At 49.5% G+C, this 12,942-nt stretch overlaps 1 protein-coding gene across 1 annotated transcript in view; it reads left to right on the top strand.

Annotated features, from left to right (window-relative positions):
• Nucleotides 1-12,942, top strand: part of LOC119406727 (ATP-binding cassette sub-family C member 3-like) — a 122,767-nt gene that overhangs the window by 72,146 nt on the left and 37,679 nt on the right. The window contains exons 5-6 of the mRNA XM_037673460.2: nt 877-978; nt 11,802-11,993. Coding sequence (XP_037529388.2) covers nt 877-978; nt 11,802-11,993 — 294 coding nt within the window. The remainder of the gene's footprint in view (nt 1-876; nt 979-11,801; nt 11,994-12,942) is intronic.

Below are 12,942 nucleotides of genomic sequence, written 5' to 3'. Positions count from 1 at the left end.
TGGGATTCCATCTTGTCGCACTAAATGTTTTCATGACTCATTCGTACCCAGAACTTGTGTCAGTTGGAATGCCCTTCCCCATGACATTGCTGGCATAGCAGATATTAATATGTTTGGTAAAACAATTGCTATCTTGTGAATATATTTATGCTTGTTACTCTTTGTATAATTTCTTTTTCTCTCATTATCAAAATTGTTCTCATTTATTCCCGCTGCTATTTTCCCTTGTCTTGTTGTGAGTTTTCGCCAGCCACTTTGTATTTTTACTTTTTTGTTCTTTTAGGTTTTGCTGTTTATTGCATTCTTTATGTATCCCCACTCCCCTCTGTGATGCCTACGGGCCCTGAGCGTACAATAAATAACTAAATAAATAAATGTAGAGAGAGAGAAAAAAAGATAGAAAAAAAGAGGAAGCAAGCATCGCGTAGTCAAGCGACCAGATACCGCACCACCTGGCCAAGCCGCGCATGCGTACTAGCTAAACCATGCCCACCGACGGAGACATCGCGCGCAACCTCCGCTCTATAGTGCATAGCATAGGCGTGCGCATAGGCGTGCCCCTCCTCCCAGTCAAGAAACAAGGGGGGGGGGGCGCAAAATCTGCACCATACCTTCACTTAGTAGGGGGGTTCGCCGCGATGAACCTTCGCCCCCCCCCCCTCCCGCCCCCCCCCCCCGGTGGGGATCCCTGCGACGTCTGTGGTGCATGGCCTGGCTGCGTACTCCAGAGGAGGCAGCCGCGCTTCTCGAAGATATAAGTGTGGGTCGACGGGGATTACGAGCGGCGACGGGCCTGTGCTTCGCTGTGCCAAGCTTCGGGCGACTTAGGGCAAACTGCCCGCAATTTTTTCTTATTTTCGCAATTGTACTTTTCAGATACCGATCATCATGGTTTCCTTGTGCACGGCCCTGCTGGGCGTCACACAGATCGTGGTTGCCCTTGAACGCCAGCTGGAGTACGCAGAACTTCCAGATGAGGTACGCATTTGGTTTAAGTACGCTATTCACATGTTTTGTCTATTTACTGCACATGATGTCGCAATTGCCCTCTCGAACGATGGTCACATACGAATTCCCACGAAACAAAAAAAAACAGTAACTTCAGATGCAATGGCCGATAGAAATAGTAATTGCTAAAAGTGTTCTCTTTCAAAATCGTCTGCGCGAAAACTACAGCAGCAACCGCCGATCGATGTGTCACAGTGCATACGTACCTCATCACATTATAAGTACATCTGTTTGTCACAAATTAGCACAAATGACACGAAGCGGAAACTCGTCATTAAGTGTTTAATAAAATATGCACCCATATTTGAGCGGCTACTCAAGCACACTCGTCAGCGTTATGAAAATGCCCTGGCTAGCACGAAGGAAATTGTCTAGGAAAACACCAATGTTATGTGAAATGCGCCAATTATCTCAACGCTCTTGCTTTCACGCGAGGCTTTGTGGAAGGTGTTCTAAACCGCCAGATAGAGTACGCGACCGTGGCGTACTGGTTAGCGCGTCGGCATTCGTCACTGGGGTCCCAGGGCTGAAATCCACTTATTGGCGAATCTTGATCATTGCATTTGCGTTAGGATTGATGGCATCTTGAGCGTGCGCGTTGCGTTGACGTCACTTGTGAGTGTGGTTGTTGCATTACTCGCGCTTGTACCTACCGTCGAAACCGCCGATGGTACCAAATTTTGCCATTTGTGGCACTGGCGTCAGCCGAGGCGACGTAATGGGTTGGTCGCACTGAAACGGTGAAAGGCATCTCATTTATTGCTATGCGCAGTTACAATGCAGATGATGGCGTACCATGATGACATGTTTATATGGTTACGATGTTGTGGGATGTTGAATCTACGGAAGAACGAATTCCAACGTGACAACATAACATTTGTTTATTCAAGTAACAACAGCATCGGGCGAGCATTTTGACGCTACGCTCGTCTGGGTAGCGGAGCAATAGTCCTCTTCCGAGCTTGGGAGCCTGCTTTTGTAGCCACCACCCGTGACGTATGCCTCGGGTGACGCAGCCGTGGCTCTGTGGCTTATTGGAATGCAGTGCAGCGTGTAGCTGTGTCACGCCGGTCTGAATCATAGCGATGTGGGCGCTGCGTGGAATTATGCGCAGACTGTGTCGCGACATCAACCCCCCCCCCCCCCCCACGCGGTGTGGAGACGCCTGAGGGCTTGGAAGAATTTGTGGGACGTACGCGACGTCGATATGTGTAGTGACAGGCGCAGGCTGCGATGTGGGGGTTGTAGATGGGCCCCTGTGGGTGCACTAGTCCTTCTTGGTTCGTCAGAACCAATGTACGATGGCTTCAGCCGGTCAATGAAAACGCGGGCGGCATTCTCGTTCACGCGCAGGGTGAAGTTTTTGTCGTTGCGATGAACAACGTTGTAAGGTCCACTGCAGGGTGGCTGGAAAAGACTGCGGACGGTGTCGTCGTCGAGGAAAGCGCGCGTGCACGTTGCTAGTTCCTTGAACTCTTACCTATAACTCTTACCAATAAACTCTTACCAATAAACTAACATGGAAAACACATATTTCAGATATCTGCTCAACCGCCTTAAAGAAGCTGTGGTTCGTAAAGAGGAAGCTTAAACACGCGCCTATAAGAACTAAAATGTTAGCTTATAATGCAATCGTAAGATCATAATTAGAATATGCTGCTGAAATCTGGGACCCACATACTAAAAATGACATTTTGAAACTTGAGCGAGTCCAGAGAAAAGCTGTGAGGTTTATATACGGAAAATATGCCAGGAAAGACTCCCCGTCCTCATTAATGTCACAAAACAGTATACAGACACTACAAACACGCAGAAAAATTAATCGTCTGGTACTACTACACAATACATTTGCTGCGAAAAATAATACGGTTTTGCCCTCTTCGGTATGTAGGCCTACTACGAGAAAAACAAGACACACTCACGAACATTTGCTTGCGCCGATTTTCGCGCGAACAAACGCCCACAAGTACGGTTTCTTTCCTCGAACTGTGAGCGAGTGGAATTCTCTTCCTATTCATGTATTTCAATCGAACGATTTCATGGCTGCCTTGACAAACCATTTTTCTTGTGAATTTTAGTGAAGTCGAGGTGAGATTGCTGCTTCTTTTTACGCACTATGTACATTTCTTATGGCATTGTTTACGCATGTTGTATTTTCTTTTCTTTTTTGCTTGTTTGTTTTTTCTCTTTCTGTAATGCCCCTCCTGCTTGGGCCAAAGTATTGGCCTGCAGTATTTCTAAATAAATAAAAATAAAAGAAGAATTGTGCAGGCTTGCACTGGTGAGCTGCGGGTGACGGTCGTAGGGCGGCGATGGTGCGTGGGGGCCGGCGACGAAATCAGTGGGATCTGACGTCGCGCCTTTGGATGGCAGTGCAACAAGAAATGCGCCTGGGAGACGGAGCGGTTCCCCGTAGACGAGCTCTGTGGGTGTAGCCTGAATGTCCGGCTTGAAGGTGGCGCGAAGACACAGAGTGACGGCTGGGATGGCCTCGAGTCAGGTTGAGTCCGGGTGGAAAATGGTGGCTGCTTTGAACTGTCGATGGAGGAGCTCGATCACCCCGTTGGCGCGGGGGTGGTAACTCGTAGTCCTCAAGCGCTCAAATCCGATGGTGATCCCCAGGAGCCTGAAAACGTGCGATTCGAAATGTCTTTCTTGGTCTGTGGTGACGCGGCGAGGGGGGCCTAAACTGGCGATCCAGTCGGTGAAGAAGGCCGAGGCGACGTCTTCCGCGGCGATTCCCTCGAGGGGCCATGCCTCAGGCCATCGAGTGTGCTTCAGGCCATGCCTCAGGCGATCGAGACGGTAGCGATAGGGGCCAACTAGGGGAAAGGGTATGTTGTGGGAAATCTCCTTTGCAGCCTTTATTAGCGCACTGCGCGATACCGTCCCAACATGGCGTACGTAAGAACAGTTCAAGAACTCCAGCCTCAGACCCACTTCTCCTCTTCTTCGTCTTTCAGTCCGTCCAGCACGCAATTTCTACATCCTCCGCCCCGACAAATTTACTTGCATAATTCTAGCGGCGATAGTAGTTGTATCGGCCTCGTAATCTCCGCGCTGTTTGCTAATCGGATTCTGCATCCTCTAACGTGTCCATCAGTACCCTCGTATACCCTACTAATCCTTCCCATTTTCCAGAATGTTATTGGGACTTTGTCATCAGGTATCAATACAATGTCATCAACACTTAAGGTAATTTCTTTCCCCTTATCTTTGCTGAAGTGGGCACTTCTAAGAGCTAGTAGGTAGTCCTTGTACCAGCGGTTCCAGAAAGCGGTTAACCTGCGTTGATGGTCTCTCCAAAGGCGCAGTGTGTCTGTGCGCTTCATTGCTGTTACATGAACTTCATGGTGAGGAAGGACAGTTAGTCGTCCAAGTGCTAGAAAATGAGCTGGTGTAAGAACTTCAAGCTCTTTAGCATCAGCAGAAACATATGTTATTGGTCTAGAATTGACCGCTGCCTCGACTTCTGCTAAAACTGTGCTCAGTTGCTCAAAGTTGAAGCTACCTTTCCCTAACGTTCTCCGGAGGCAGCCTTTAACCGTTCGTATCATCCTTTCCCAGAAGCCTCCCCACCCGGAAGCACGCTCAGCAATAAATTTCCACGTAATATGACTCATCGCACAAAAGTTCTGTACTTGCGCGTCTCGTAAGATCTCGTATATAGACTTCAATTCCCTGCTAGCTGCTTTAAACGTTAGAGCATTGTCGGAATATAAAACACTTGGTATTCCACGCCGTGCGACAAAACGACGAAAAGCCAGCATAAATGAATTGACAGACATATCACTACATAATTCTAAATGAACAGCTCTAACTACTGCACATGTAAAAACAACAATATGGGCTTTCTCGGTGAAATCACCTTTCACAAACACAGGCCCGGCAAAATCGACGCCGCTGACTTGAAATGGCTGTGACTGGGACACTGTCTTTGGGAAGAGGTGCTGTCGGTGTCGAAATAGCGTTAAGTCGAAATCGAGCACACACAACACATTTACTTATCACTTTCTTGACACACTGACGCCCCTTAAGAAGCCAGAACTTTCACGTAGTTCAGCGAGCGTAGCACTAACACCACCATGAAGAATGCGTCGATGCATGTCATTCACAATGAGGTGCGCGCAGTGCTGGTCTGGTGGTAGCAGTGCTGGGAATTTCACGTCGTCCGAAGTCGTTGCATTGTCGAGGCGAGTGTTGATGCGAAGGATGCCCTTTTTTTCCAAGAACGGATGAAGGTCTCGTATGCGCGAACTTTTCTCAAGTATCCTGCCATTAGATAGTGCAACGATGTCTTTATCGAATGCCCGCAACTGCATGGTTTTCAGCCATAGTTCTTCGCTTGCTTGTATCTCTTGAGCACGTAGGGGGCCTTCCCATTGTGGGTGGATGTTCTTGCGACAACTGTGTATAAACCTCTTGACCCATGCTGTTATCCGAACAATCTTCTGCCAGCTACTGTACTTGTTCGTGTCTAGTATGGGCTCTAATATTGTACAGTTAGACACCAATACTATCTCCATTTGTTCTTTCGCTTCGATTCATGTAGCTTTAGGATTAGCGGCCTCGTCTTCTCTCTTTGGCCATGTTACCGGAGCTGCAGCTAGCCAATCGGGGCCATACCACCACAATTTACTCTCTTTGAGAATCCGGGCTGACAAACCTCTTGTCACAAGGTCGGCTGGGTTGTTCTTCCCGGTACAGTGACCCCAGCAACCTGGTTCTGTATGAGCTTGAATTTCAATGACCCGGTTACAGACAAACGGCTTCCACTTTGTTGCTATGAACTGTATCCAGCACAGGCAGACGTTGGAATCAGTCCAACAGTAGTATGGAGTGCTCCGTGGTAGTGTGTCTCTTAGAAATGCCGTTAACCTAGCTCCGAGGCAAGCCGCTACTAATTCAAGTCTTGGCAACGTCAGCTGTTTTAGCGGAGCAACTCTTGCTTTGGCTAGAAGCTGCTGGATGAAGGTTCTTCCAGATGCGTCTTCTGCTCTCAAATACGCGACAACCCCGTATGCATGAGGGCTCGCGTCAGTAAATACATGTAGTTGGTATCGTGTATGATCACCGTCAAGGTCATTGAAAGATCGTCGGCTGATGGAGAAGTCTTTAAGATATCCTATTTCTGCAAACCATTTGCACCATTCATCGCTCAGCGGTTCACGCAGCGACGTATCCCAGTCTAGACCTTGGGTCCAGATTCTTTGAAAGAGCATTTTGGCTCGTATGGTGAATGGTGATAAGAAACCCAACGGATCGAAAATCCGGGAGGTAGTCTGAAGTACGACTCGCTTGGTATTCCCTGGACTGTCAGCCTTCAAGACCGAGTCCAACTTGACGCTAAGCTTATCCTCTTTGGTGTTCCAGTATAGCCCGAGCACTTTGGTCCAATGAGACTCAGTCGTGTTTCTCCATTTTGCTGTAGGGTGCGTCGAAGCAGCTCACAGTTCGTCGCCCATTTCTGCATCTTCATGCCAGCTAGTTCCATTATCTTGTTCGTCTGGTTATGGTCGTTATGGTGTCAAGAGGGACGTGCTGAAGCCGACCAGAGGGCTATGGGAATGCTCCGAGCGGTGAAGTGACGTGCATGGTGACTTTAGCGTGTTGGCATTGAATAAAGGAGCTCGCCCAGGTGCGGCAATCTCGCTGCATGGAGGGCCAGACATAGCGGTCAGCCATGAGGCGTGTAGAGGCGCGTACGCTGGGATGGCTTAGATTGTGCAGCTGGTTGAAAAGGCCACGATGATGGGACAGGGGCACATAGGGCCCGCTTCGTCCTGCCGACATGTCGCAGTAGATAGTGGTTGTCGACAGGTATTGGGACTTGTTGCAGCTGTAGTGAGAACCCGCCCTTGAGGAGTTCCTGCAGTTCAGCGTCCGTAGTCTGAGCACCGGCGAGGACGTCAGCTATTATCTGCGAAGAGCTGATAGCTGCCACACGTGAAAGTGCTTCGGCGACCACGTCGTCTTCCCAGCTGACGTGTTGTATGTCGGTTGCAAACTAGGCAATGAACGAGAGCCGGTTCTGCTGGACTGGTGGGAGTTTGTCGCAGCGTTGAGAAAAGGCGTAGGTCAAAGATTTGTGGCCGGTATAGATAGTGCAATACTGTGCCCCGAGAATGTGGCGAAAATGTTGTACTGCTTCGTGTATAGCCAAAAGTTCTCTGTAGCAAGCTGGCAAACTCATCGGGGCGGGGGTCGTGTTTCCGTCGGAGGAATCGGTCGTAGAAGAGGTCGTTTTCCGAGCTAAGAGTTTCTTGGAGAAGAACGCTAAGGGTTCCCAGGTGTTGTCTACGCGTTGCATGAGGGCGGCGCCGCCGGCGACGCTAGAGGCGTCCGTGAAGAGCCCCAATAGAGCTTCTGGCAGAGCATGGGAGAGAAGCGTGGCGGTGCACAAAGCAGCTTTGCATTCTTCGAAAAGTTGTGCTAAAGCCGGTGTCCACGTGATGGGTTAGTTAATTCGTAGACCAGCCAAAGTATCATGGAGGAGATCCTGGTAGTCGGCTGCGTGCGGCAAGAAACGCCTGCAAAAGTTCAGCATACCGAAAAAACGGCGAAGGTCTTTAGCGGTGGTCGGTTGGGGGTAATTGCGCAGGTCTGAGTTGCGTTGAGGGAAGGGTCGAGTTCCTTCTGATGAAACTTCGTGGCCAAGGATGTGGATGATCGAAGCGCCGGGCGAGCTCTTTTGGATATTGACGAGTCGGCCGTGGTAACCGAGGCGCTAGAACAGAAGACGAAGGTGCCTGTGGTGTTCTTCGGCGTTAGGGCTAAAAGACCAATTTGTCGTCAAGGCCGACGAAGCATAAGTCGAGGCCTCGGACGACTTCGTCGATGAAGCGTTGAAAGGTTTGCCTAGCGTTTCTTAGGCCAAAGGTCATGAAGGGAAACTCGAACAAGCCAAAGGGGGTAATGACTGCAGTTTTCGGGACGTCGTCCGGATTGACGGGTATCTACGTGTAGGCCTTCATCAGTCTAGCATGAAGAAGACATGGCACCCACGGATGCAATGGGCGAAGTCCTGTGTGTGGTGGGAGCTTCGGGATGCTGCACACTCGGGATGTTCGGGATGCTGTTCCAGGACCTGCTCGGGATGCTGCGCGCGTTCAGGGCACGGTAGTCCCCACAGGACGACCAGCCTTCGGTCTTCTTCGGGACAAGGCAAAGTGGCGATGGCCATGAGTCGTCGGAGCGACGGCCGATTCCTTCGCGGTACATGGCTTCAAACTCTTCTTTCGCTATGTGCATACGGTCCGGGGCAAGGCGACGGGCGCGGCAGAAAACCGTGGGGCCTGGAGTGGTCCAGATTTAGCGCACGATGGTGTGCTGTACTTTGCGTGGCAGCCCACTGGGGCGCGTCAAAGGGGGAAATTCAGCCAGAATGGCGTGGTCCGGCGAATGATTTTCAACAGTGAGCACTTTGATGCTTGGCTGATGGGCGGTCGTTCACTGGCCTGGCGAAGAATGTCCCGTTGTCGCGTCGATGAGGCGACCGTGGCGGAAGTCCGGAAGGACGTCGTAGTGCGCCGAAAAGTCTGAGCTGGTGATTGGCTGGGCGACGCCGGCGATGACAAAATTCCAGTGGAGGTCACGGCTTAGGTTTTTAAGCTGGGTGCGCAGGCAGAGCGAGCCGTACGTCTTGACTGTAGACCCGTTCGCCACACTGAGCTCGGAAGACGTAGGCGGACGAAGACCTTGACGATGTGCTTGTGGGTAACAGCGAATGTCGGAATTGCTGTCGACAAGGAACCGCTGCTTTGTGATTTGGTCGGTGACGAGGATGCGAGGGCCTCCAGGTTAGCAGCTTGCGGCCGTCTTTTCGAGCTGCCGTTGGCGTTTCCCCCTTGCCCAACGGAGCAGGGTGGTCGACATTGTCGGGCTCTGTACCAGAAGCGTTGATGGTACTAACACCGGCCGTTCTCACCAGGCCGCTGCGACGAGGAGGTGTTACGGTCACGGCTTTGCAAGTGGTATCCTTGGCGTGTCGGAAGGCGTTCATCCAGGCGTCGCTGAATGGAGCTGAGCTATCAATCGATACGTCGATATGGCGCGCAATTTCTGTATTGCTCAGCGATGCGGCGACAGCCTGGATGATCGGCGACAACTGCGGCAAAGAGACCTCGATGATGCGATCTCAGCAAGTTGGTCGGAAGGTAGCCTGCGCTGAGCTTGCAGAATTGCCTGGACGTGTTGTGGAAGTCGCTGGAGCCATTGTGCTCGCAGAAAAGAATTGTTTACTTTCATGTTGCCCGCAAGAGCGCGCGTGTGGCGGAGGAACTGCGAATGTTTGCGCTCGCCAAGCTCTGCGAACTGAAGTTGTCGCTCCTTTTGGTCTTCCGCGAGTGACAGGCGGCTGATGAGTTCGATCTTGAGGTGCTCGTACAGGTTAGCCGTTGGTGCGTTGGCAAGGATATCCCGGACGTCGTTGGCGTAGCGGGCGTCCACATGGGCGACGACGTAATCGTAGCGGGTCAGATCTTGTGTGATACGAGCCAGAGAGAACTGCGCCCCGACTTGGGCGAACTATACCTCGGGCGAGTCCACCCACAACGGCGGGCGCTTGAAAGGACATCGTGTGGAGCAGCGTGCGGTGTGCCTTCTGCAGGGGCTCTGACTTCCTCAGTGGAGCCGGCAGGCACGGCCAGGATTGCGGCGGCATTGCCAGAATGTTGCTGTTGCTCGGTCTGCAATTGCTGTTGAAGTTCTTGTACTTGCCGGCGAAGAACGGCAAGGGCTCCCGGGTCTGCCATGGAGGTGCGGCATGTCCGTCGTTCGGGTCACCACATGTGGGATGTCATGTCTACGGAAGGACGAATCGCAATATCAAAATGTAATAACTCTTTATTCAAATAGTTTCTTGCGAATAAACAAACACTCGCCATAGTTGCAGCGAAAAACGAATTTATTCATTCACATAATTTGTTTATTCAAATAGCAGCAGCATTGGGCGAGCATGTTGACGGTACGCTCATCTGGGTAGCGGCGCTATAATCCTCTTCCGAGCTTGGCTGCCTGGTTTCGTAGAGACCACCGGTGACGTATCCTTGGCTGACGCTGCGGTGGTGCTGTGGCTTATCGGAATGCAGTGCAACGTGTAGCCGTGTCACACGGGGCTGAATGATAGCGATGTGGAAGCTGCTCGGAATTATGGCAGACTGTGTCGCCAGAATGTCAAATGACAGTGGAGCTCGGAGCCATTTTCTATTGTCCGTATCACTTTATCTTGACTTGCCAGGTTTGTTTTGCCAATGGCTGCAAGTGTGAAAGCATGGCTGGTAACGTACCATCGGCAATTAGCGTGACCGTTCTGCAGACACCGAAAGCCTTGCATAACGTTAGCGCACTCGCCAAGGTATACCAGTGCAATTTGCTCGGATTTTTTTTCAGTGTGCCATCTGCAGAGGTGAGAACCTACGCGAACGCATTTATAACGCGAGATGAATTATACAGTGACATTTCCTTCCGATAAAAACAAGCAGAGCCAAGGAGTGGCACTGTTTCACTGCTGCACGCTTCATTGAAGTGCCTGTTTACGTAGGCTATATATATATATACATATATATATATATATATATATATATATATATATATATATATATATATATATATATATATATATATATATATATATATATATATATATATATATATATCGTTGTCGTGCTTGCAAAGCGAATCTGAATGAATACTTTTGCACCCTGAATAAATATTACTGCGGACAAGTCTAGGTGTCTAGGTAGGGTGACTGTACACGAACACGATAATTTCAATATTCCATACCGCCTTTTGATAAACAGGTAAACGAGGCGTCTCACAGAACTAGCGTAGGAGAAACGTGGTAGACAACGACCGCGTGTCACTCTGATGAAGTGATGAGGAGACGTTCAACAAAAATATTCTTTGTTGAACGACGTTTCCCGCACTTGTCTTCTGCGCATTTCATTTTTTAGCAGGGACTGACAACTAGCGCTACAGAAGACTTGCATATCGTTATGTCGCGAGCAAGCCATGAGGTCAATTGTAAGCAGACAGCGAGTCCCAAAGGAACGTTAAAGGATCTCAAGGAGTAAAACTGAGCCTGATAACTGCAGTAGTGATTTGCATACCACCCGTTGCCATTATCTTCTTGTTCCCGTATCGTCTCTAAGTTTACAGCACAAAAAGGAACTATGAAAAACGACTCACAGGGTGCCTTATGCATTCGCCTAAGGCGACTCGAAGGCCAAAGGTATCTTCTTTTTTTTTCTTATCACTCGATGTGTTGATCCTCCCGCTCTTCTTCCTTTCAGTGCCTCCAGGATCGGAGGCATTCTAAGTTTTCTGCACCTCACCTGGTTTTCCATTGCCTCCGTGATCGGCCCACCTTTGACCAAGCGACTTTATCATGCGATGAGCTTCTCATATGACATCACGTCACGTGACGTCATAGTGACTTCGTGATGACGTCACAAATTCTCTCTATCTGTGACACCATGATGACGTCATATGGTGATGGCATCACGTGATGATAATTTTTTGCATCGATCGCCCACGGTCAATTTTCGTGTTTGGTGAGACGTCTAAGGCTTTCGCCTTAAGAATAAGGCAGTAATAGTGATTACGCCACGCAAGTACGCTTCTCTACATACCGAACTCTCCCTTTTTGCTCACCCACTCATGGCACCTTTCCGACGCTCTTAAAGTGCTTATTCGAAATTGGCGTAGTCTAAAAACGCCGTGAGATAAGATTATTGGTGCATGACGCATTTTTCACATTTGTCGCAAGAAACCGCGGACTCTTTCTTCGGCAGGAATACCCTGATGTCTCAAAACACGGCAGGCTCGTCCGTAGAGAAAGCTCTGCCGAAAGGAAGACGTCCCTTCGAGCTGAATGGCCCACTGAAGGCCGCATCAGTTTCCAGGACTTCTGCGCCTCGTACCAGCCATCCAGACTGGACGACTGCCTCAGTCACATCACATTCACCGTCCTTCCACGTGAAAAGGTAACCACCTACGCATATGCCAAAGTTTACCTACTCTTGGAAATACATTGCCTCATCGGGCCTACTAGAGTGACCTACGTCACTCTAGTGGGCCTCTGCACCTTATCCTCGCCATCCTCGCCCACGTACGAGCGCTACATTTACCTTGCCCACTGCTTTGTTTTTCATTAGTCCCGTGTCCGAAAAATGTCATAAAATATATCATGAAGTATATTTCATTTTTCAGTTCGCCGTAAGGCACCTTTCTGTGCACTAGTTGTTGCAGCGCTTTATGATGAAGGCGTTGATTGCACGTAGTGAATTCCTGCATGAAATTCTCGCATAGCTCCTCCACTATTTCTAGAGCCAATGCCACAGTTGCAGATTGCTTCTTCTTCTTCTGACTTTCTATGTTTGCATTGATGTCACTCATAATTATGGCCGATTGGGTTGGTACTTTTGTATCGCAAATTCAGTATCTTAGAACTGCTCTACTAACCAATATTCATGGCTAGGCGTTGGAGCGCACCCTTGTGCTACTTTCGGCTTTAATCTACTATTTGGATTTATCATTACGCATGCTCCAATTTAATTACCTCCAACATATTTGTCGATTACAAACCCCATGCCACACTTTGCTATCTCAGGAAGCCCTCAGTCACAGAGACATGTACGTTCATCGGCCCTGTGTATGCGTCCCGTATTCTAATTTTTCCAAAGTCAGTCATATTCCAGTTACCGCCGGCACTTCGTCGAGCAGATCCGCTTCATTGCATTGTTTACAGTAACTTCTTCTTGGCGTTTGTAGTCGCGATAGCAGTAAGCATTCCACAGTCTTGAGGGACTACCGCCTTTTAGCTATTTTATATCTATCTGCATTGATGCGATAGCAATTTTCTGGACACTCTCGGTGGGTTTTTGCCGTAGCCGTCATGTTGCGTATAAATTCCAACTCGACAACATCGGCTGC

Source organism: Rhipicephalus sanguineus, chromosome 10, assembly GCF_013339695.2.
Source record: "Rhipicephalus sanguineus isolate Rsan-2018 chromosome 10, BIME_Rsan_1.4, whole genome shotgun sequence".
In the NCBI taxonomy this organism is placed as follows: domain Eukaryota; kingdom Metazoa; phylum Arthropoda; class Arachnida; order Ixodida; family Ixodidae; genus Rhipicephalus; species Rhipicephalus sanguineus.
The sequence above is the reverse complement of the archived record's forward strand: the minus strand, read 5'-3'. Positions and strand labels throughout refer to the sequence as shown.